At 32.9% G+C, this 22925-nt stretch overlaps 1 protein-coding gene and 1 non-coding gene across 3 annotated transcripts; both read right to left on the bottom strand.

Annotated features, from left to right (window-relative positions):
- Window positions 1-841: 841 nt before the first annotated feature.
- On the bottom strand, window positions 842-913 carry Trnad-guc. Its single transcript has one exon. It is a non-coding gene; the product is annotated as a tRNA-Asp (tRNA).
- Window positions 914-7515: 6602 nt separating this feature from the next.
- Window positions 7516-22888, bottom strand: LOC117114094. 2 transcript variants are annotated; one of them, XR_004446300.1, is made up of 16 exons: window positions 22661-22888; window positions 19307-19412; window positions 18140-18176; window positions 17741-17870; window positions 16326-16382; window positions 15722-15783; window positions 15061-15217; window positions 14473-14552; window positions 13891-14050; window positions 13033-13104; window positions 12367-12563; window positions 11412-11505; window positions 10620-10800; window positions 9857-9959; window positions 9213-9374; window positions 7516-9173 (listed from the first exon to the last, which is right to left on the bottom strand). XR_004446300.1 is itself a non-coding variant. In XM_033257637.1 (15 exons), exons 1-15 carry the CDS (start codon window positions 22709-22711, stop codon window positions 9314-9316), a joined length of 1548 nt encoding a protein of 515 aa, XP_033113528.1. In that variant the 5' UTR covers window positions 22712-22888; the 3' UTR covers window positions 7516-9313. The 2 variants fall into 2 exon arrangements, 1 of the variants encoding a protein (XP_033113528.1); XM_033257637.1 differs by having other exon boundaries at window positions 7516-9374.
- Between the last annotated feature and the right edge of the window lie 37 nt (window positions 22889-22925).

Here is a 22925-nt window from a genome sequence, read left to right as displayed (position 1 = left end):
ACCCCGGTCTTCCGCGTGACAGGCGGAGATACTCACCACTATACTATCTAGGATTGGTGATCATCGCCTAGGAAATCAAGAATAGTGACAATTCAAACAATTGCAATCATTTAATAGGCCTATCGTATAGTAGAAAATCATTAGTGTACAGTTAGGCCCTATATAACGTTTTAATTTACACTNAGATGTGTATAAGAGACAGAATTTACACTTACAAGTGTATAAAGACAGAGTCAAAGTTTATAAAATTAAAATGCATTGAATTGTGAATTGAACCTCGGTCTTCCGTGACAGGCGAGGCGCACAAGAAACCAATCCAGTGGCAATTCCAACAATCGCAAATTTTTTACAATATTGTATAATTGTGCAGATATAGGCCATAGGCCTATGACATTTCAATTTACACTCAAAAGTGTATGACTGCAAAGTTACAATTAAATTAAAAATAATAATAACCTCCCAGACGGGTAATTGAAAAGATTCTTTATCATGAGAATTGGGGATTGTCCCAGAAAATCAAGAATATTTACAATTCCAACAAATACAATTTTCTTTGAATACCGTATAATTAAAGAAAAACATTACATGAAAGTAAGTGTTTATAAAAACTGCCAACTTTAAATTATAGTTGAAACTCAAATTAAATAAAACAAAAAAAAGAAGATTCCTTATCAATGAGAATTGGGGATTGTCCCAGAAAATCAAGAATATTTACAATTCCAATAAATACAATTTTCTTTGAATACCGTATAAGTAAAGAAAACATTACATGAAAGTAAATGTTTATAAAAACTGCAAACTTTAAATTATAGTTAAAACTAAAGTTAGGAAAAAAAATAACCTCCCAGACGGGGAATTGAACCCCGGTCTTCCGCGTGACAGGCGGAGATACTCACCACTATACTATCTAGGATTGGTGATGACAAACGATATTTTATATTACTCATTAATGATTTCAAGGTTGATACGGTTCACTGCATATTGGCCGATCTTGTGTTCATTCAGCTGTGCTACTTACTGTATACTGTGTTCAGTATTAATCACTGCACAGATTCTGTTCAGTGTGGTTTGATTATAATAGGCCATACAAAAAAAAGCCTTGTCCAGAATTTTGTAATAAGCTTTTTTTTTTGAAATAACAATAAGATTAACTGAAAAATTAGTTTTCATTGTATTTATAGTGAATTTGAAAATATTAAATCGTGATTAAAAAAAGTTGCTTTGCGCAATATCTGAGTTATGATTATATTATTTTCATTAGTTTTTAGATATCAATTTTAATGTTTGATTTTTTATAATTTTGTATATTTGAATTTTCTTATTATAATATAAATTAATTTACTAAATTTTCCAAATTATATAATTTTACATTTTTATTAGCTATTTTTATGATAATATTTTAAAAGTTCAAAATATTATAAAAATGTCTTTGTTTATGTTTTCTTGTGTGTACTGTTTGCTAGGAAGGAGAGAAAACTAACACTAAATTGAAGACATTATTGGGACTGGGGGTTTCTTGGTTAGCTGCCTCAGTAGTTTTTTTAGAAAATTATAATCAACTTAATAATGAAAGATACGAATATAAGATAGGCCCTAAGCATTCACTTGACTACAGAAAGCTGGAGGAGGTCTTTTAATTGGAGGCATGGGCGTCGATCGGTGGGGGACAGGGGATACGCCCCCACAAGAAAGTAGGGGGACATCATATCGATTGGTCCCCCCCCCCCCTTTCACCAANCTTTTCACCAATCTTCTATAATTAAAACCCCACTTTTAAAAGCGAATGGAAAGAATAACAATTACGCATGACTCATGAATTTTGTCTGTTCACTTTTCCAAGTGCGGTACCGGTACGTAATTTCCGGACCAAAACCAAGTGTAAAAACGCAATTGTTATACATTTCGTAACCATCTCAGAAACCACTAGATTTATGGGTGCAGCGGCTATCAGAGGCTAAATTTATTGTGAAAACAATGTACTGAACGTTGTACAATTGGAAGCGTGTATACTTATTAGGCCAATAGGCCTATTATTTACTCAAAAGTGCACAATTTCTACTATAAACGATTTATTCCTTTTGTATATTATTATGACCCGTACGTATATAGGCCTACTAGTGTTTAATATTATCTACATAGGCCTACATAGGATTACTGTTTTTCCTAATTTCAAAAAAATTATAGTTAGTCAATTGAATTTTATATAGCCATTATTAAACAATAATTATACAGCCTTTGACACGGATGTCTATCTATTTCGATTTAGTGATACCAAAAGTTTACAAACTCCGGTGTTACGTTGACGCAATCTCGCAATGACGTCATAATAATCAGTGGCGGATTCAAGTGTGGCCAAGCCGACCCTAAATTGTTCAAAATTATTTTTAAAAAATGGGAAAAACAAAAGAAATTATGATTAGAATTTAGGTCTGAGAGTGCCGTTTCCGACAATCTAGAGGTGTCATAATCATAAATTTTCTTTCCTCAGCCCCAACCATGGTGGGGCTGAGGTGATCTACTTTCCAAAATTGTGGAAGTCTCTCCTTGTCCCCCCTCTATTTTGGTTTCCTGGAGCCGCTACTGATAATGATAAATTAAGTAAATCACCTATATGTTTGTAAAATTAAAATGATAACTAATATAGGCCTATGCTATCTCCCTAGTTCTGTTTGATCGTAAATTAGACGGCATTATTTCCACTCACACAATAGTGTAGTCGCAATATTACTTACACAAAAGTGAAATTCAAAAAGAGGAGAAAAGCAAAAACCTCTTGATTGATTTTGAAAGTACCGTACATGCAAAAAGACTATTAAAATTAATGACTGTTTTAAGCTTATCTTATTTGTTTGTCATGGTTAGAATTTTGAATACGTCACAAGCTAATCAGTAGATAATAAATCATTATTTTTATGTATGTTAGTTTGCACGAAATACATAAGCGGGCATAATTATGACTAAAAGGATAAATAAAAAAAAATTTATGATGAGTATTTCAGTGGCAGATTCAAGGGGTTCAGCCGACCCGGGCTATTCAAAAGAAAAACTCAATAGTCCTGTTATTTGTATAAATCATTTTATTTTTATTGGAAGTGGAACGATCACGTTCCTATTTTCAGTTAGGCCTATATGAAGAAAAAATGTCTGCGGGATTCGAACCTGGAACCTCTCGCTGTAGGTAAGTATCAAACCATTACTGCGGAGACATACACAACATGAGAGTGGCATCATGTAGCTTGCTTTGTCCAGAGCATACAATAGTTCAAAGTACTACACTCATCCGCTGTACAATAAATTTTGAATATAGGCGTACTGACAAACAGGCCTATAATACGAGGGGTCAGATTTCCCCGACGAAAGCAATGTGGGCGTGGTCGAGCTTCGATTAAAAGGTTTCGAAAGTGGTCCAAGGGGGCGAAGCCCCCGTAAATTTTAACAATTTAGAGGTCAAAGGCTTATTTATACGATTTTAAAGTCTACTAATACATAAAAAAAATTTTCTCCCCGACCAATTGTGCTTTTTCTCCCCGACAGGGGGGGGGGGCAGCACTCTCCGACCCCCCCCCCCCCCCCGCCCCCCCGCTGGCGCCACACCTGCACTTGAAAATCGTCTAAAGTCATTTTCAGTCATAGACGTCCCACATATGCCTAATTATTTTATACCTTTTTCTTACATCAGTGGGGTTGAGGTGGGTGTTATCACGCCTGGTATATACCTTCAAAATAAGATTTAGCCTACACAGCGCATTCAGGGCGTTGGAGGTGGAGCGTGAAAAAATGGAACTTAAAGCATGGAAATTAATTGAATAATGTCCTAATCCAGTGGAGGTATATAGCAGCCTAAACTAAGCGGGAGAAAAACGCAGAAGAAAGCAGCATCACTGCTTTGTTTATTATCACTTTATAAAGCCCGGCAGGATGGTAACGCTAATTAACCTTCACCTAGTATCCTTATTTTTCCTCACAGATTCACAAAAACATATTTAAATTTAAACACTTTAAAATAAATGTAAGACTGAGAATGCTATTTCTGGCATTTAGAGCTGCTACATATAAATTGTTTTATATTATAAATAAAAAGTACAAAAATTATATTATAATTACCGATAATTCAGAGCGCCATGTGCGTGAGATTTATGCTGATCCTTGAAACAATTAAAAAAATATTTATTTCCTTATTTAACCCACACTTACGAGTCTGTGGCCCGACTGTGCGATAAACGCAGTCAAACTAAACTGGAAAATGGCAATAGTGTCCAAAAAATGTTACATTTCAAATTATTGTGGAGTCTGTGACGCATGATGGTGTATTGATTTAGTATTGATTCGTTCTTTTATAAATCCATAGTTGGAAAGGATCAAGCAGTTTAATCGGATAATAGGATCAAAGAAACACTGCCGTGGGAATCAACCTGGTGCCACATAGACCCACAAAAATGGATAACGAAAACAACAAACGAGTGTACATTAATATAGGCCTACATAGTTTATCGCTGGAAATCAATTGTGCAATCACACCAAACTGACGATTTCACGTAAATATTATGATTTTTTGGATTAAATTAAATTAAATATATTTCATCTTGATTAATACTATTAATTTAGTATAAATTTCACTGTTCCTTGGTATAACAAATAGAGTAGGCCTATATTATTGGATGATACAATTTGTAAAGTACTGAAAAATTAATTAAAACACAAAATTCAAAGAAACGTTAACAAACAATATACAAGAGAGAACATCAAGAAATATTTATACAGTTTGCCCTGCAATTCAAGACCACCTTTGGGACCTGAAAATTTGGAATGGTCTCAGGGTTCGGTCTCCGCGTAGAGGTTAGCATAGGCCTAGTGTTAGATTGAAGATTGTTAATTGGTCATTTAATTAGAGGAGTCTCGGAATTAGAGGGATCTTGAATTGCAGGATGCACTGTATAAGTATCAATTTAAATAAAGAACATTAAAATTATAGTATAAAATCGGCAGTTTTTAATTAAAAATTATTATTTATTATTATTATTAAAGGTGTCTCATTGACATGCTTTTATTACTATTTGTTAAAAATGCACGATATTATTGCGTACATGTTGTTTATTAAAATGGTGTTTGGAAAGTTGAGGATGCTATGCGTTTCAATCTGAAAGAAACGTAAAATATTTTCCGTAATTACATCACAATGGTACTTGCAACCAATTGCCAATTGTCTCACTCCCCTCTTATATATATTCTTATAAGTTCACCTGCCTATATCAGGTACGTTGGACAACATTTGCATTGAAAAATTGTCAACAATTGAAAATGTAATAATTAGTGATAAGATGGCGGATATTGCTTGTTCTTCTGTCGGTTTCATCACTTGTTCATTAGGCACAATTGCTCCACTATTATAGACAGTTTTAGTCACAAGAAGTAAACCATATAATTTCATCAACTGAAGCAAAAGTTGCTGTAGCAATGGGTTTCTACTTTCTCACATTTTCAACTTAGGACGATGGCCACGGGGTATGGGTTCAATCGTACCTCAGGTCAGGATTTTTCTCTACCAAAAACATTCCTTAAGCCTACCGCTCTAAGATAACCAGCTTTCTGGTTGGATATTCCTCGTTAAAAAATGGTGTAAAACAACAAAATAATAACTTTATCATTTTATTTTTCAATCTAAAAAAATAGGAATAAGAATAATGGAACAGATGAAGTAAAGGAGAGCTCTTTCTCATATTTTCTTTTTCATTTGTATGAAGGAGGCGTCTCTAGAGAGGATCATCGTCATCGTCATCATCAGTTACTGTTCTTGCTTCTGTTGCAGGAACGGGCTTTACAGCCCATACTGGTGCCTCTGGTTTGTCACGATCTCCTACCAGCCCCCACCCCCACCCTCCGATCCACTGCTTTTTGTTTTGCCTCATTGTAGTTGAGTCCAATTTCCTTTAAATGCTTTGTTATTTCTGACATCCAAGTCAGCCTTTGTCCTCCTTTTTTTCTTATTAAAATGTCGTTCCGCTTCCAATATCGCGAGTTTAGCTGGTGCATCTTCAGGTAGGTAGGCCTACTCTATTTAGACCCCTCCATCCTACCGCTAGACCACAGAGACCTGTGTGGAATTCGCGCAAATCTAACCCCAAGACACTTTATCTCAACAAACTTATTTATTGGACACACACGATGGAGCTGATAAAGCTAGAATCTACATTGTAGGTTCGTTATTTCTGAAATAATTTAATCACATTATAATATTAATGTTACAGCTCTACCAAAATATGAGATAACAATTCAAGGCAACTAAATGTAGGCCTTCAAGTAAATATATTTGATTGATTTTTCTGACCAATGAAATCTATAATTCATTGTTCAAATATTAATATCAGAGGTTATTTGCATCACGAGTTTGACGTAATAAATATTTTAAAGACTAAATCCTTCCATTCTATATCTTGTAGCAGGCGTGGATCCAGTAAAAGGGGGGGGGGCACCTCCCTCCCCCCGTTTTACCACTAAATTTTAAAATTTCAATGCATATTAATGTGATGTACTAAAATAAGCGCTACTCGCATACTGTTCTGAAAATGTTGTGTCTCCCTGCCCCCTGTTCCAAAATTTCTGGATCCACACCTGAGTGATATGAAACATTAATTAGGTGCATCATGCCAAGTATTTAGATGCCAGGCCACATTTACACAGTTAATTGCAATCCAGCCAATCAGAAGCTGATCCAAGAATTTTCAAAACAGAGGAGGCTTGGGGAGAGGGAATTTGACAGATGGATGGCCCAGACTACCTCAGGCCCACTATGGTTGGGACTGCAGTATGAAATTTTATGTCTGTGGAACCTTTAAATGACACTATTAATCTTAAGCTTTGTCAAACCTATCAAATTTTATTTGACAAAAACATGCAACATGCCCAACTATGATAATGATGACATCACATCATTACCATATATAGCACAGGTGGGCCCGCAGGCCGCATGTGGCTGACAGTGATTTTTTTTGCAGCCCATAAAAATGAATTCAAAGTCCTATATGCGCGTCCCACGAAGCAATATTGGCTAGAAAACACCTAATTTACGGCCCGACACCCATCATATGCAAAAAGAGTAACATTAAAACTGAGAATAAAGTAGTGTAAAAGCAGTGCTTGGATGTTTTTGGAAGCTCACTGGAAACATCAAAGTTTGGGTGTGGTCCTCGGTGTTAAATCAAAAATTTACTTTGGCCCTCCGACCAACTTTTATGCCCACCCCGACATATAGGCACATCATGACTATATATGGGCATGCAACAGTTTAGTTGACAAATACAATTTGATAGCGTCGACAGAGCTCTAAACTTAAACTTGAATGCAATTTTCTTTTTTCCCCTACTATTGGTTACAAGGAGGGGCCCCAAATCAAATCTGTTTCTGCCAATTAAGGATGTTGACATGAAAACAAAAGCTGGTTAGCCATATGTTGATGTGAAGCATCGTCAATAGGATCAATACAAATCAATACACTGAATCAATATATTAACACTCAACTTCCATTCTGTCTGATTTTAATAGAACCATAACATATGTATGTACATATACAGTATTTATAATGAAAGAAAAAGGTATTGATTAAATTTTAATTGTTATTGCTGTCTGATCCCTATCCTTGGCTTCTGTGAACAGAGTTTATTTAAAGCCAAATCCACACATCTATAATAAATTAATTTTAAATTTTAAATTGGCAGTTTACGCATTCCAAATATACATACACAGCCAATGAAAGTATGGAAGAAAAAGGCATGAAAAAAAAGAACATCCTGAGCCCTTCATGCTGCTTGGATATAAAAATAATTATCTTATGTGTAGCTACAAATTTAAATTGGACACTTAGATATATTACACATTGTGGTACGGTTCCACGAAAAAATTTCTTGAAAGTTTTTGGATGATGGCATTTTTTGACTGTTCGGAAAGTTTTCATTAAAATTTTGCTTTAATTTATAGTTAATATACTCTGAAATATTTAAATATTCAATTTATTTTAAATATTTGAATGTATCATATAACTCTCAATAATTTAATAAATATATAACAGTTGATAAAATTTAAGATTAATAATAAAAAGAGCACTTTTGTAATATATACAACTAATAAATGCAAGGTATAATATAATAGTCGCTATAATCAGCTTTCGATTTCCAGCATTTTTTGTGTGTGTAGCAATTCCAAAATTGTGCATAGCATTTTTTTCTGCGGTGATAATGAATGATTATTAAAGAATAGAAATGACACTTTTCAATGAAAAAATCATGTGATGTGCCTTTATTTTTCAATGCTAAAACACTGGCTCATCCTTACTGTCTAATATGACAGTGACAGCCATTGAGTCTGACTGGATGTAAACAGCAGGAGTAACAGCGCCAAGATAAAAAGTAAGATAATTTGCATACTACACATCTATATGTGCACGACGTGCCGCTCTAGCACGGTACATACATGACATTAAACAACATTACTCCTCATTGTGCAAACGTGTGTAAGTGAAAGCGATCTACAGGAGAAGCAGAACCGAGGGAGTGGCAAAATGTGGTAATATTGCAAACACAGGAAAGAAGCCTGACTCGTACTCAAACCAGCTGCATGTACAACAATGTACATATAGCATAGTATGTGTGCACTTGATGTAAACATATGTATACTGTGCTATTTTTGGCCCAAAACATTGGATAACTTGATTTTCGAAACAATTTTCGGAACTTTTTTGTGCACCAAGCCTCTTAGTTTTTACAGCCAGGCCTAACTGAAGACTGAGCAGCTAATTCTAGGCAAATAATTGCGTCACATTTTCTTGTGATGCATTTGTGGAAGTGTTTCGCGTTTAAAACGCATCTCATTTAGCGATGTCATACTGGGCAAATCGAACGCTGGCTATAATAAATTGGGGGGGGGGAAACAATGAACATATATTGAGAAATATTTTGGTAATGATGTTAAATAATGTAAATAATTAAGATATTGCATAAATATTTATAATGAACAGCAAGGATGTTGTAGGAAATATTACACACACCCGATGAAGCCCCATCTGCGGTGAAAGCTTGTGAAATAAAATCTATCGTTAGTCAAAAAAGTGCTACCCACTCATTTTGTATACACTGACTAATACAGCTACTGAACTGCTTTCCTGATTACACACATCATATTTGATACATGGCTGTTCCAGCATTTAGTCTTTTACAGTGTGGTGTGTACCTTCAGTTTGTGTTGATATTCTATTTCATAAATGAATGCTTTTTAGTGGAATTTTGATATATCCTGCACACTAGTGGAACGCTGCGATGGCTGCCTAGTTTAGTTTGCCAAAAGACGTCCCAAAGACGTCGTTCTGAAGTGTTGACAGGAAATCACTAAGAAGAAAATATGAAGACAAGAGAATATTAGCAGAGACGTAGAGGATTGTCTCGAGATTTAATATGGTGGAGACCATTAAAAGGTACAACAAAATAAAAAAAAAGTCTCAAGAACAGTGGCAAACAATAAAATGAAATGTTAGAATAACTTACTTTGTATATTAACTTATAATGAAACTTAGCATAAATAATATTTTACTTGCAAATAAACATACATATAAATAACATAGATCACAGAATGATTACAATATCAATGAAAAATTTCATATTAAACAAATTGTAAATCAGCAATAAATGCATTGTTTAAATATGTTGTCTCATTGGAAATTTGTAACTTATTTGATTCAGTTAAATAAACAAATAACTTAACATAATATGTTAATTAACAATCATAATTAATTATGATTAAAATGATTTGGTGAACATGAGTGTAATTGAAAAAAATACGGAATACAATAACAACATGATTTTGTTCTTACCCCAAATTATTGGCCTGACTACCTTGATTCTTTTGGTCTGATATGGGAATGATATCAGGCGGAGGCCCACTGCTTTTGAAGGCTGGATCAGGTACATCCGAGCCTAGAAAGACAAGGAAAGTATTAAAGAGGTGTGTCAGAAAATAATGATTTGTTAAAATTCACAAAAATTTAATAACATCATACAAAATTTATACAGATTTTAAAATATATTCAAATTATATAAAGATATTACAATGCTGTTATAGCATACTAAATTTAAGGCAGTTGGAATAAAAATCGTTGCACATAACATTACACATTAGAACAAACTTTTCATATTTTCAGTGTATGTTATTCTGTGCAATCTGTGCTTTGTATTTTATATTTGAATATATAATCTTTTTAATACACCAGGAAAGAAAATTTCATGTATTGTATTCATTACTGTATATGACCAATAAAATGAACTCATAAAGATAAAATTACATACATACAAATATGTTACCTGAAAGCATTCATAAACATAACACTAAATCATTGTTACCTCATAAAGATAAAATTACATATATACAAATATGTTACCTGAAAGCATTCATAAGCATAACACTAAATGTCACGCTAGTCTTTTTTTCAAAATGGCAATTACGGTATTTCAAGGTAACTGCATAAAATAATTAATTGGACATGAATAAAGAAAAAGAATGAAGTACTTGCATCGAAATAAGAATGAGGTGCTTAGTAATTGACACAGAACAAACAACAAGCATTGGTGTTGGCATACCTTCAAACAACGACCTCATGGCAACTCTGGAGTTTGGTGTCACTTTCGTGTTCTCCATCATCTTAGAGATGTTCTCCAACTGTTTCTCCAGGGTTCTAGCTGGCATTGATGGTCCAAGGCTTGTGGAGGGACCTACCTCATTCAATGTCTTCTGGGCAATCATTAACTCCTTGATACTCATCTAAAACCATATAGAAAAGCGTGAATATAGCAAAGCGTGAATATAGTTTTTTGAGAAAATAATATCATCCACATTTTTATACCAGATTAGGCCTATACATCAGTTGATAGAGCAACTAAATGGTAACCAGGAAGTGCATTTGTGCAGTGTAAAGTCTTACCTCCTTTTTTTGTGAGAAATTATGATATTAGAAAAGGGTACATAATGTAAATAAAATGTAGTAAAATAAAAAAATGCATCATATAGAAAGATACAAAAATTGAGGATAAGGAAAAAAAAAGATTGATATCCAATTATAGAATGTCAATGAACTAATGATGAGGTACTGAACAATATAGAAGAAAAATAAGTATCAATGTCAGTTACTAGACGAAAGAATTGGATTAGTCATGTTTTAAGGGGAGTGAGCTTGTGTAAATATGTCATAGAGGGTCGAATGGAAAGGAAACAACAAAGAGGAAGAAAGAGGATAGGGATGATGGACAATCTTAAGGATATGAATCCTTATGTGAAAATGAAGAGAAGAGTGGAGGGCAGATGCCAGCGGAGAAGTAGGCAGCCAAGGACCTGCATGATGGTAGAAAACTAGAGAAAAGAGGAACAAAACCAACCTCCTTCTTTAGCTTTGGTTTTGGTGATGCTGTTTTGCTGAAGTCAGTTGTCAGTATGTACTCCTTCACTGCATTGAAAGTTACAAGACTAAACCTACAATAATAATAACAATAATAATAATAATAAAAAAGCATTTTTAAAGCACTGTATACAATAAAGTCTCAGAGTGCTAGCTAACTGTGTATAACTTAATTCTCTGAGAAAAGGTGGCACACAAACAACATACAAAAACATAAATTTACTTACTAAATTGTATTTTATGTGTAAAAGTTAAAATAAATAATTAAAAATAATTACATATTAAGTTCAAAAAAGCTCGGCAGTAGTATATATTATAATTTGTTTAGTTATAATTTTATATTTAGTTGTAGTTAAGTATGTTTGATCATTAAAGTGATGACTGAGGGTTAGTTTGTCTTTTTCTTGCCTTTTCTTCTCTTTTTCTTCTTCTCTCACATTAGTAATATTTTTCTAAGGTTGGAAAGACTGTCTTAACTATGGTTAATCCATACCATCTTGCTGTCTGATTTAGGTTTGGCATATAATGAATGAATGAGTGAATGTGTGAATGAGTGAATATATGAATGAATGAATGAGTGAGCAAATGAATGAATGAATGAAGGTATGAAGAAATTTATTGAATTATGAATGACAAATTTTGTTTCATGAGAAAGGAAAGCAAAACATTATACTACAGCAGTTTAGTGAGAGGTAGCCGAGTTATAGAGCGAATTTGCTTTAGCTTTCCCTTACCAGTATATTCACATTATTTACTTATGTATCATTATATGTATTTTATTGAATAAATAAAATGAAAATGACAACTAAAAAGCAATGAGTCTAAGAACTAAGTATGAACATCGGTTGTTTAATTGATATGGTATAAATTCCAATATTATTATTTATTATTATAAAACAATAAATACAATACATTTTGAAGTGCAGGATACTCACCCTAAATCATCTGTCTTAGACTTGATCCAATTGAAGTGTTCGATATAGTAGAGATTGCTGGCCAGACGGTTGCACTTGCCCTTGGCAACCAAAGTCACCACGAGCGGAATTAGTTCATCTGATGTGAGGCACAGTGGTGTCTCACCTGGCGCCAAGTTCTCATTCAGATGTGCCGTTACCTCTTCATTGATAACATCCTACAACAAAATGGGAAAATGTAGCTATGTATTAGATATATGAAGAGATGATCAGGTAGACATAACAGATGAATAGATAAACTAGAGAAATAAATAAATGGATAAATAAAAATTCAGTGATATTATTATATATTACATATATATATATATATTATATATATATTATTATTAACAATATTATCACTGATGACGATTGAAGCAACTCAATAGAACATCAAGACATTCTTAAGAAAAATAACAGTTCATTTCAGAACCATCTATGTGGTGTACTACAAGCAGTTAACAAAATATTATTTTTATTATATTATATTATTACATAATATTGCCCTATTTGGCTCATATTATTGCTATAAATGCATTCAAATGAAATAGCATATCTGAATAGGAAACAATAAATTGGTATCTGGTCTCAGGTTTATAAACAAAGTAGTGGTTGATTAAATTATAATGATTATGATGAGTGGCTCACCAGGGTAGTTTTTAGACAGACTAATTTCTCCCGTGGACTGTTGATCCCATCAAGACGAGCTAGTTCAACGACCTGTGAAAGGCAAGCAAAATCATGACAACTGGGCCATATATTTCTGCTAAGCTAAACCTTCTGAAAAAGTATCAAGAGATATTATTTAACTGTAGTAAATTGATAGGAATTTTTTGCTTATTCAAATTTTCAATTGAAGTGTAAGTTAATAACATACATAAATACAAATTATGCAATTCAAATATGGACTTGAATTTTTCAATTTTGTTTAGCTCATTACATGTCCGTCTATGTCTCCTGTAATCAACAATTTAATTTGTTTGTTGTTGAACATATTTGTAAATCACTTACTAAACTAAATTTACTGAATTTGGTAATTCAAATATGCAACTGAACTGAACATTTTTTCACAATTCAGTTTTTTCATTTAAATTTTGTTGTGATTTTATTTGATGTCTTGTTTTTATAAAAAAGATCCCTTGATTAATTCTTCTATTGTTAATAACTCACGACAGAGTACATCTTCAGAGTACATTACAGAAAGTAAAACATCCTATAATCAACACTCTAACTTGAACATACTTGTAAATCATTCAAAAGAACTGAAATTATTAGCTAATTCTTACTCTTCTTCTCAATAAATGAAACCAATTCCATATACTTTTACATAGGACTGACACTCTACAGATCATCGACATTAATTAACTAAAATCCTTGACTCAAGATCTAGAGAAAATACATATGGAAATTAATGCTTTGTGAAGTAAGAAGTTTAGAATAAAAAGTAATATGGAAATTAACACTGTGTGAAGTCAAGTTCTAAGAATAAAAGGTAGTTTCATTCACCCCAGCTGGTAAACTGCAGCAGAAGTGTTCTGATATACCAAGATCCTCTGCAGACACATGTTGAAGTTGCTGGATTTTAGAGGCTAATATCTTGTCTTTTTCTTGACATTCTAGACAGACGGCAGCAAATAACTTGCTATGAACCCCTCCCGTCACATAGCTACGGACAACAAAACAATGATATGTCATAAATATGTAGCACAATATAGAGTAGTTATTAACAATAATAAAGTTAATAAATTCATAAACATAAGACAACAATACAAAGAAATGGTTAGAAATGTAAAACAATTTTATGCATCAAAATACAAGGGAAAAAAGCAGTATCACCAATCCAAAGAGCAACATCAAAAGGTAGAAAGAAAAATGAAAAAATAACAAGCAATACAAAAAAAATACTAACAAGTCAAAAATGAGCATTGAATAACATTTTCAACATGTACATTTGTTTAAAAAAAAATAAAGCCTGGACATATGCAAATTAAACAACTCTGGACATTTATAGTACTGATCACACCAATATGTATGCTCAAAAATGAGGTTTCTAATAACAGAATATGATGTTTTTTTTTATTACTGTACCTTTCTACTGCTATAGACAACACATCTCCTAATCTTGTATCAGATTGAAGCCTAACGTATTTGTTGTTTGCTAAGATTGTCTGTGAAAGATTAACATCAACAAATTGTGTAAAATTGTCAATGGATTTTTGATTCTTATTGATAACCCACCACCCAATTTTGAAGCAACTTTTATGGAAGACGCTTCATCCAGGTATAAAGCCAATTAATTAATTGTAGAGGTTTAGCATTAAAAATAATATACTGAGTGAGTCCTTGGGCATAAGCCAAACTCCAAAATTGGCCGAAATTTTTTGTTGGGTAGGGGAGAGGTTTGGTTGTGCTTATATCTGAGTAAAGTGATTATCACAGTTTAAATGGTTGTTAAAAAAATTGGTGTATAAGGCCTATATTTTTATATAATAAATAAAATAAGTTCCCCAGTAGGGGATCGTAAACTAATACGGCATAAAACCAAGGCCTCTGTGTGCTTACCCTCATTACTTCATCAATTAATAAAATACAAAAACAAATTAGGAATTTGACTCCAAAAAGTGCTTTTTTTCAACTAAACAAGTACATTCTGGAAAAAAAAATCCTATCAAATACCTCTGTATGTTGCTGCGTAAGTTCTTGAAGCTTCTCAGCCGCATGGTTAAGGTAGCCCTTGACGATAAGGTAATTTGAGTTGAACTGTTTGATCGATTCATCCAACTGCTTCAACTGTTGCTGATGCTCAGGAAACATGGAGAGCAGACGACAGTTCCTACAATGAAAGATTGTGGGTAAAATTCAAATCACACCAATTATCACAATTTATGTAATTAAAACTTCTATATCAGAATCATGAGTATAATTCTTATTAATTGTAATTAGGTAAAACAAATTGTTGTGTTTCCTATTAACAGTAACATTTGGAAATCAGGGGTTTGTCAGTTGGTAACTTTTTCTATTGGCTTAGGCTAACCCTATGGTTCAGTGGCAGCCATCACTCCCCTAAAGCATTTTACTAGGCAAAAGGGTAGCCACAGAGAAAATCCACGATAAAATATCAAAGGTATTATTTAAAGCTTGAAAAGTAACCTTTTGAAGCATCATACATGTATATTGGGCTCATTCTTAGTAAAAAATTATTTTATTTTATTTATACAATTTTGCAATTGTAAGGGTAAGTTGGGCTTGGGTTTTCATTTTTGGCTTAGCAATTGATTAATATTGTAATAAATGCACCTAGGAAGGTTCTAAGAATATACAGTATAAGCACACATACTCATCATATGAGTTCCTAGGTATCAGAAAGTCATCTGAAAGCCCAGCTGAACCTCTCCTTCCCTGGAAATATGAAAAAAAAAACATTTTAGTCATGTTAAAAACACAATACAATAAATTCCATCAATTAATCTGCTACCTCTAGGCTTAGCAGAAACTTTATTAATCATGTGTGCAATGCTCCATTTTGTATGACTTACTTATGTAAATTAACAATGATATACTATTAGTCATATAAATCTATTTCAGAAGATGACACAATAAGAAGTGTAAATACTATATCCAAGTCTGATGACCTGTAATCTATAATTGGTGTACTAATTATGTTTTTAACTATTTCAAAGTGCAATAATCCCCTCATTTCGCTATCTCAATTTATTATGTCAAGCTGTTTTATATACATAATTATATTTATCCTGATAAAGATACTGAAAAAAAATCCTACTTAAATTTAGGCAGTATCTATAGAATTTGATGGATTTATGTGCATCTGGATGGACTGTTTATATAATTTATGATGGTTATCATACAACAGTTATTTACTGTTTACAATCACCTTCACGTGGTGTTTGAATTAAGGCTTGTGCATTCTTTATATTGCTTACTTTAACTGCCCCCTCGAGTGGTTTCTGTACAATCAATATCTTGAAAGGCTTATAATCCTGAAATAAAAATTTTGGATACAATATATTTTTCGATGGTTTATTAATGGTAATGTTTCGGGATTTGTATAGCGTATAATACATATTCCCTCTTTGCACCTGTTACGTGAAAAAATAATTATATTTTAGTACGGAAACAAAGATCTCTTGTTTTATGCAAGAGTTCAAGTATATCATTCTCATATGTGGATCTGCACATATGCAGCTAATGAACCGATCATTCATATCACTAAGCAACTGGTCACTGCTACAACCTAAAAGTGCTATATAAAACATGGTGACTGTCCATAGAAACAAATTATGTAGTTATTTCGGACATTACATAGAAGCCATAGGAGCCATTACAGTATTTCCTTTGAAAATTGCCTTCAGCCATGCAGGGCTTCTGGCACTTTGTTAATTGGGAGTATGTAAGCATTTTTAGTATGACTACGTCACTAGTACATAATACACTGATCAATTCTTAGTTTCACTTTCACAGGTTGGGTATATAATATTAATTTGACATTATCGAAGCTCATTCACAGGTGGAATTTCCAATATAATAAGTTAGACAATTATTTAAATTAATTTCATCCATTTTTATTCGGGCTGAAAAAAGGGCCGAAGATAAAAATAGAAGCATTCATTTTAAAACCTATTAAATGTACAAATCTAAAACAAGACGATGGTGATATGATCAGTACATTTGATAATAATTCTCTTCTCTATTGTAACAGTGCACCAACTTCATACTTATATTTAAGGGATGATATTTCAGTCTCTGCCAGGGGTTTAGCCAGAAAAACGAAATAGCCGTCCAAAATGGAAGCCAGTGGGCGTGGCACTGAGCCAATGGGCAGACCACGCCCATCTTTGGGAATCCACACCGAATATTGGTATGAAAACAACGAAGATTCAATTAATAAATGTTGTTTTTATCAAACGTAAATAGAATTTAGCTTTAGATTAATGTAACATTTGATAGATTTTAAAGAATTTGCTAAAGGTAGACCAGGCCCAATTAGGCTAGGCCGAGCTGATTAGGACAAGCTGTCCAAGCCGGCTAGGCCGAGCTGATTAGGACAAGCCGTCCAAGCCGTCACGGTAAAAGTGACCGTCCTAAATAATTGTAGGCCGTCCAAAAAGTAGGCCAGACGGCTTGCTGGCTAAGCCTATGGTTTTCGCCCACACACAAATTGTGACAACATGTGTGATGTGACCATGTATAGGTATGATGTCATATTACACCCAAATATTGGCATATCACGGTTATGTTGCATCTGAAGGAGGATGTAAGTAGAGTGTCTTATCTATTGACACAAACAAAACAAACCATCTAAACTCTAAACATACGACAGCCTCTGACATATATTTACCTTGTTATAGCCCAATTCTTCAGACAAGACCTTAATCCGACCTTTGTTCTTAAACCCTTCTGTCACTAGGACAAAGTCCTCATCTACAATAATTGTTTTACTCTCAGTTTTGTCTGTGCTTATATAATGACTGCAAAATAAATAAAACTAATTAAAATAAAAAATAAAAAATTATCATTATTAATGTTAAAGAAAATTGAGTATTAGATCACAACCAATTGCAGAATTGGAACGTAGGATTTTTTTTACATTTATAACATCTATGGGAGGATGATCAAATATTTAAAGTGAAGGTTTGAGATTGGTGCATAAATTCCAGACACAAAAGTCACATAGGTCAAGTCTGCATGGCATTCATAATCGATGTCGAGACTTGATAACATTCAAGTATGTACTTACTCTTTCAACATTGGGGATGGCTTCAGTACATGGGTATCTAGACAAGATAAGAAAAAAAATGTCACTTACCACTTTATATATTGGTTGAAATGCTCATTGCATTCTATTGTACGTAGTAAATACTGTATGTTGAAGTTTTTAAATTAATTTTAATGTGATAGACTTTTAATGTTTAGGCCAATATATATGGAGACGTAAAAACTTAAATATTTGTATTGCTTAATAAAAAAACAATATAAAGTTAAGCAAAGAAGCTAAGGAAGTTTTAGAATAAAGTAAAAGCTTGCCACAGCACCAAAGATACAATTTTAATGGTGAGTGGAGGAATAAATTTATTTATTTAATTTTTTTTTAAATTAATTAATTAATTTTTTATTTTATAGTGATTTTTAATGTATTATAAATGTTTACCATGGTGTTCTGTACTGATTTTACATATTGTACATTGTATTATATTTTATGCCAAGAGGTTCCTACTTGTGTGTTTGGCCCTTGGCCCAAGGTTTCCTCTTGGATAGTTTTGTTGAATTTTTAATAAAATAATAATAAACAAAAAAATTGGAATGTATTAAATCACTGTTGAGTTGGTTCAAGTCCATTTCATATCTATAATGTCTTAAAACCCCAGAAAATCTGCATTCTTTACTGCCAATTTAATTTTGTTCTTACAAATAAATTCAGTGTATTGTAATAATAAACATGATTGTACAAAAAATAATCTTTTACTGATTAAATAATCAAAAGGACAATCATTTTAGGTACGATGCTTTCATTGCTCTTTTAAACCTGAATTTTAATGATTTACTTTACCTTTTTTACATGTTCATCAATAACTATGTTTTTAATGTATACAGTGCTGTCTCTTTTGGAAGGGTACCAAATAAGTTATTTAATTATTATTATCATTGATTTTATCACAGAATTAAACACTCAAACAACAGCAAAGGATGTCTATCAGTACCAGTACAACGATTATGTGACAGTTTGAATTGAGTACCTAATTTGAATACAGTACCATGTGTATGGACCTTGCTTTGCGTTGAATAATGCAGTAGTGTACTGTATGGTAGTCATTCAGAGTATTGTCTCGTTTATCATTGTCTTAATATACAATACAGTAAGTCATCACTTGACCTCAATACAGTATATAAAGATGGTTAGTCTTACCTACAAATGCTTGATTGATGATCACGCCTGCAAGAGAGGCTGCCTGTGGGATGCATATCAGGTAGCAATTCTCCTGTGCTTTGGAGAATTTCTCCCAGTACTTTGTCTACAAAGACAATAGAAAGTATACAATATTATAAACTACTGTAGGGCTATTAGCATACTGTAATACAATTTTAAAAATGAGAATGAGAGCAAAGCTCATATCCACAATATCAAAACTTTATGTGACATGGGTACTCTTATAATATACAGTACAATTACATCATAATGCCCATAATATATGAATATAATATATGACATATTCATGCCCATGTATGGGCAATTCAAACAACTTTTCATTAAAATTTGATAATGTGGAGCTTAATTGTTGGTAATTAACACTTGAAGATACAATCCGTCATAGAATACACTAAAATTTCAAGTATAGAGGAATCCAAGAAGAATGGCGCTCTCTTTTGTCGATGCCATTACTGGGGAGTCCCTACTCCCAGGCCTACTCCTAAAATTTTAATGTGGTGTGGTTATAAACACAGTACCATTGAGAAATCCGGCTTTTTATTTTGCAGCTGAATAATGCCATCAGTCTTCAAACTAAAAATTTATCAAAGTTATATATTTCGTGTATTTAGACATCTTTTGACTTCGGAAATGCCACCCCAGTAATGGCGTCGACAAAAGAGGGCGACGTTGAAAAACGTTCTCTTGGATTTGTCTATAGCATAACTATTCAAAAATATGATAAACTCCAATACAATTTAATATAAAGGTTAACATCATATCAAATTGTATTCATATCTATATATAGTATTAGGGTTTTTCTTTTGGTTGTGAAACTCTAAAGTCAATAATAATAATAATAACAATAATAATAATAATAATAATAATAACAATAACAATAATAATAATAATAATAATAATAATAATAATAATAATAATAATAATAATAATAATATAGGTTTTTGATATACCACCCTCTAAGCCTATAATCATCTCTCAGAGCGCTATTTTTTACACATAAATGTGAAGATTATAAACAGACAAATTAAATAGTGAACAAATGCTTTATTTGGTGAATAGTCAAGAATGTACAGTACTTCCTTAATAAATATTGGGAGCTGGCTCCAAAATAATGGTGCACTGGCAGAAAAAGATTGATATCCATACTTTGTTTTAGATGTCACAGGGTGTAAGAAGCATGCAAGAAAAGGACGAGCCAGAACAATATTATTACTAAATATTCAACCTAACTGTAATAACCTTAAGTGACCAATGGCTATCTTTAAACACACAAATTATCGCATGTTACCAACCTTGATCAAATCATAGTTAAAAATAGACATTTGATCAAACAGCGGATTCTATTCTATACTATGATGAACCTCATATCTTACAAGCAAACATTTACCTGGTACACATCTTATCAGAGTACTGTACTATTTTGAAGTGTAGATTATTACATAGTCATTGGTTATATTGTGAGTGTTAGTCTGTATTAAGGTTAAAAAAAAAAAACGTAAAGGAAGTAATATGGGTCTTTATTTCTGGATATTATACGAAAGGATTAAAAAATATTATGAGAAATACTTCCTGGAAATCTGGTTAATAAGCCTTCTTAACATGCTACACACGATAATATCCAAGGCTAGCTACTTTAATAAATCATCATTATCATTGTGGCAAAGGCCAGCTAACCCAGTCAATCTCACAAAAAAAAAGGGATTAATTTTGTTGTTATTATTACTGGGTTCAGCAGTAAAATACAAGTTATAACTGGTGAAAGAATAATTTAAATCCAACATTTACAACATTTTTGATGTTACAGGAGTTTAAATATACAGCTGTTTACTGAAAATTTACGGTGGACTCGGGGTTGGTCTCCAATTAGAGGGCTAGCTTTGTGTTAAAGGGTTGAAGATTGTTATTTGGTTCTTTGGAAAAGTGGTCTCGAATTTTAGAGGGGTCTCGAATTGGAAGGTGCACTGTATTTGACAAATCAGCCTATAAAGTTTTTGATTTTGGACATTTCTTAGTTGGACACCATCACCAAATCATTCAAAATTCGATAACAACAATGTATACAGAAAGTTTAATTTTGTGCAATGAAATAAGATTTTGAAAACTTTTAACATTCAAACATGTTCTGGTCATTATCTCCGACACACGATACGCAAGAAGTGACTAGCTTGGCTCGTCTTCGCCACATATTATTATTATTCAGGTTTTGTGCACAGTGGGATACAAAAATTTCAATACAGTAATAACATTTCCAGATCCCCATCTAATTTTTGTTGAGAACGTTACCTATTTCAAAAACATACCAAAAAATTAATAAATTAAATGAAATAACAATACTCAAAAAATAGCTCATCTGTGTTAGTTGGAGAACAAATGTAACAACCTTGATCTCAACACAACTTTTTTTTTACTGTGACACACTGACTGGAATGTACAAAAAAAAACCCAATAATTTCCATACCCAAAGTCATTCTATATGACTTTCAAGGTCCTGCAAAATATATACTTTTACCTGCGTTTACAAAAAATGTATTGAACCCTCTTTAAATCAAGTATATTTTAATGCTTACAGTAACTATAAATATATAGTGATGTACTAATCGATCGACAACAGTAGATACTGTACTACTGTACATTAATTAGGCAAAGCGCTGTAGGCACACCCATACAAATGAAAAGAATTAATGTTTCATTTTAATGACACTACAGACTGAAATAGAAATTTGCAACGACCCTACAACACATCCATACTTACAGTATTATTTTAATTGCACGGATGATATTTTAAATTAAGATTAGGTAAAATCCTACTATTTTGGCAAAATCTGCATGAAAATCGATTCTTATTTTCCAAAATGAGCAGATGGATTTCTATCTAGGCCTAATTTTTGTATGGAGGAAGGATATATTTCCCGCACAGACCTAGGCTTTTTGCAGTCTGGCAACACACTGAAAATATGATGTAATTTAACACCTACTTACTACTACTTCTAGGGCCTAACTTAACTAAGACTACAGGCCTACCTAGGGCCTTATGTCTATCTAATTTGTTCATAGTATAGATAGGGGCTTAATAATACAGTTTAGTTTAATTTCATAAGCTTAGTTAGCGGCATCAAATTAAGTTAATCTTTTCATTGCAGATCTGGCCTAGCCTAGAGTCTAGCCTAGGCCCTAGCTTGTGGCTAATTTTACTGCACGCCTACTGCTACACGTCTACACCGAGGAGCGAGAAGCTTTGCTTCATTGGCTTTGTTTGCCAAAATTTGTATTATTATCTATAGGCCTAGGCAGGCTTTTATTATAAATACTAATGTGTTTGAAGAAAAGTCTAACCTGAAGAGCTTTGTACAGTGGATTATAATCGAGGTCTTCGTGGTCACCCATTGGAGTTGTTTACAGAGAATTATGAAGCTTTCACTTAAGTTAATAGTAGTATATACTTTCAAAAAATGATAAATATTCATAAGAACGGCGGACGTCGTCGAGTCGCAGAGATTAGATTATTTTTTTTCTCTCTCTCTCTCCCCCATTGTCCAATTATGTAAAGTATGAAACGTTACTGCGGCTCAATGTTTGTTGTAATGTACCGTAAATCATG

The sequence above is a fragment of the Anneissia japonica genome, unplaced genomic scaffold (assembly GCF_011630105.1).
Source record: "Anneissia japonica isolate Jap-2015-1 unplaced genomic scaffold, ASM1163010v1 scaffold288030_len866700_cov218, whole genome shotgun sequence".
Classification (NCBI taxonomy): Eukaryota; Metazoa; Echinodermata; class Crinoidea; order Comatulida; family Comatulidae; genus Anneissia; species Anneissia japonica.
Note: the sequence above shows the minus strand (reverse complement) of the source record. Positions and strands in the feature narration are given on the sequence as shown.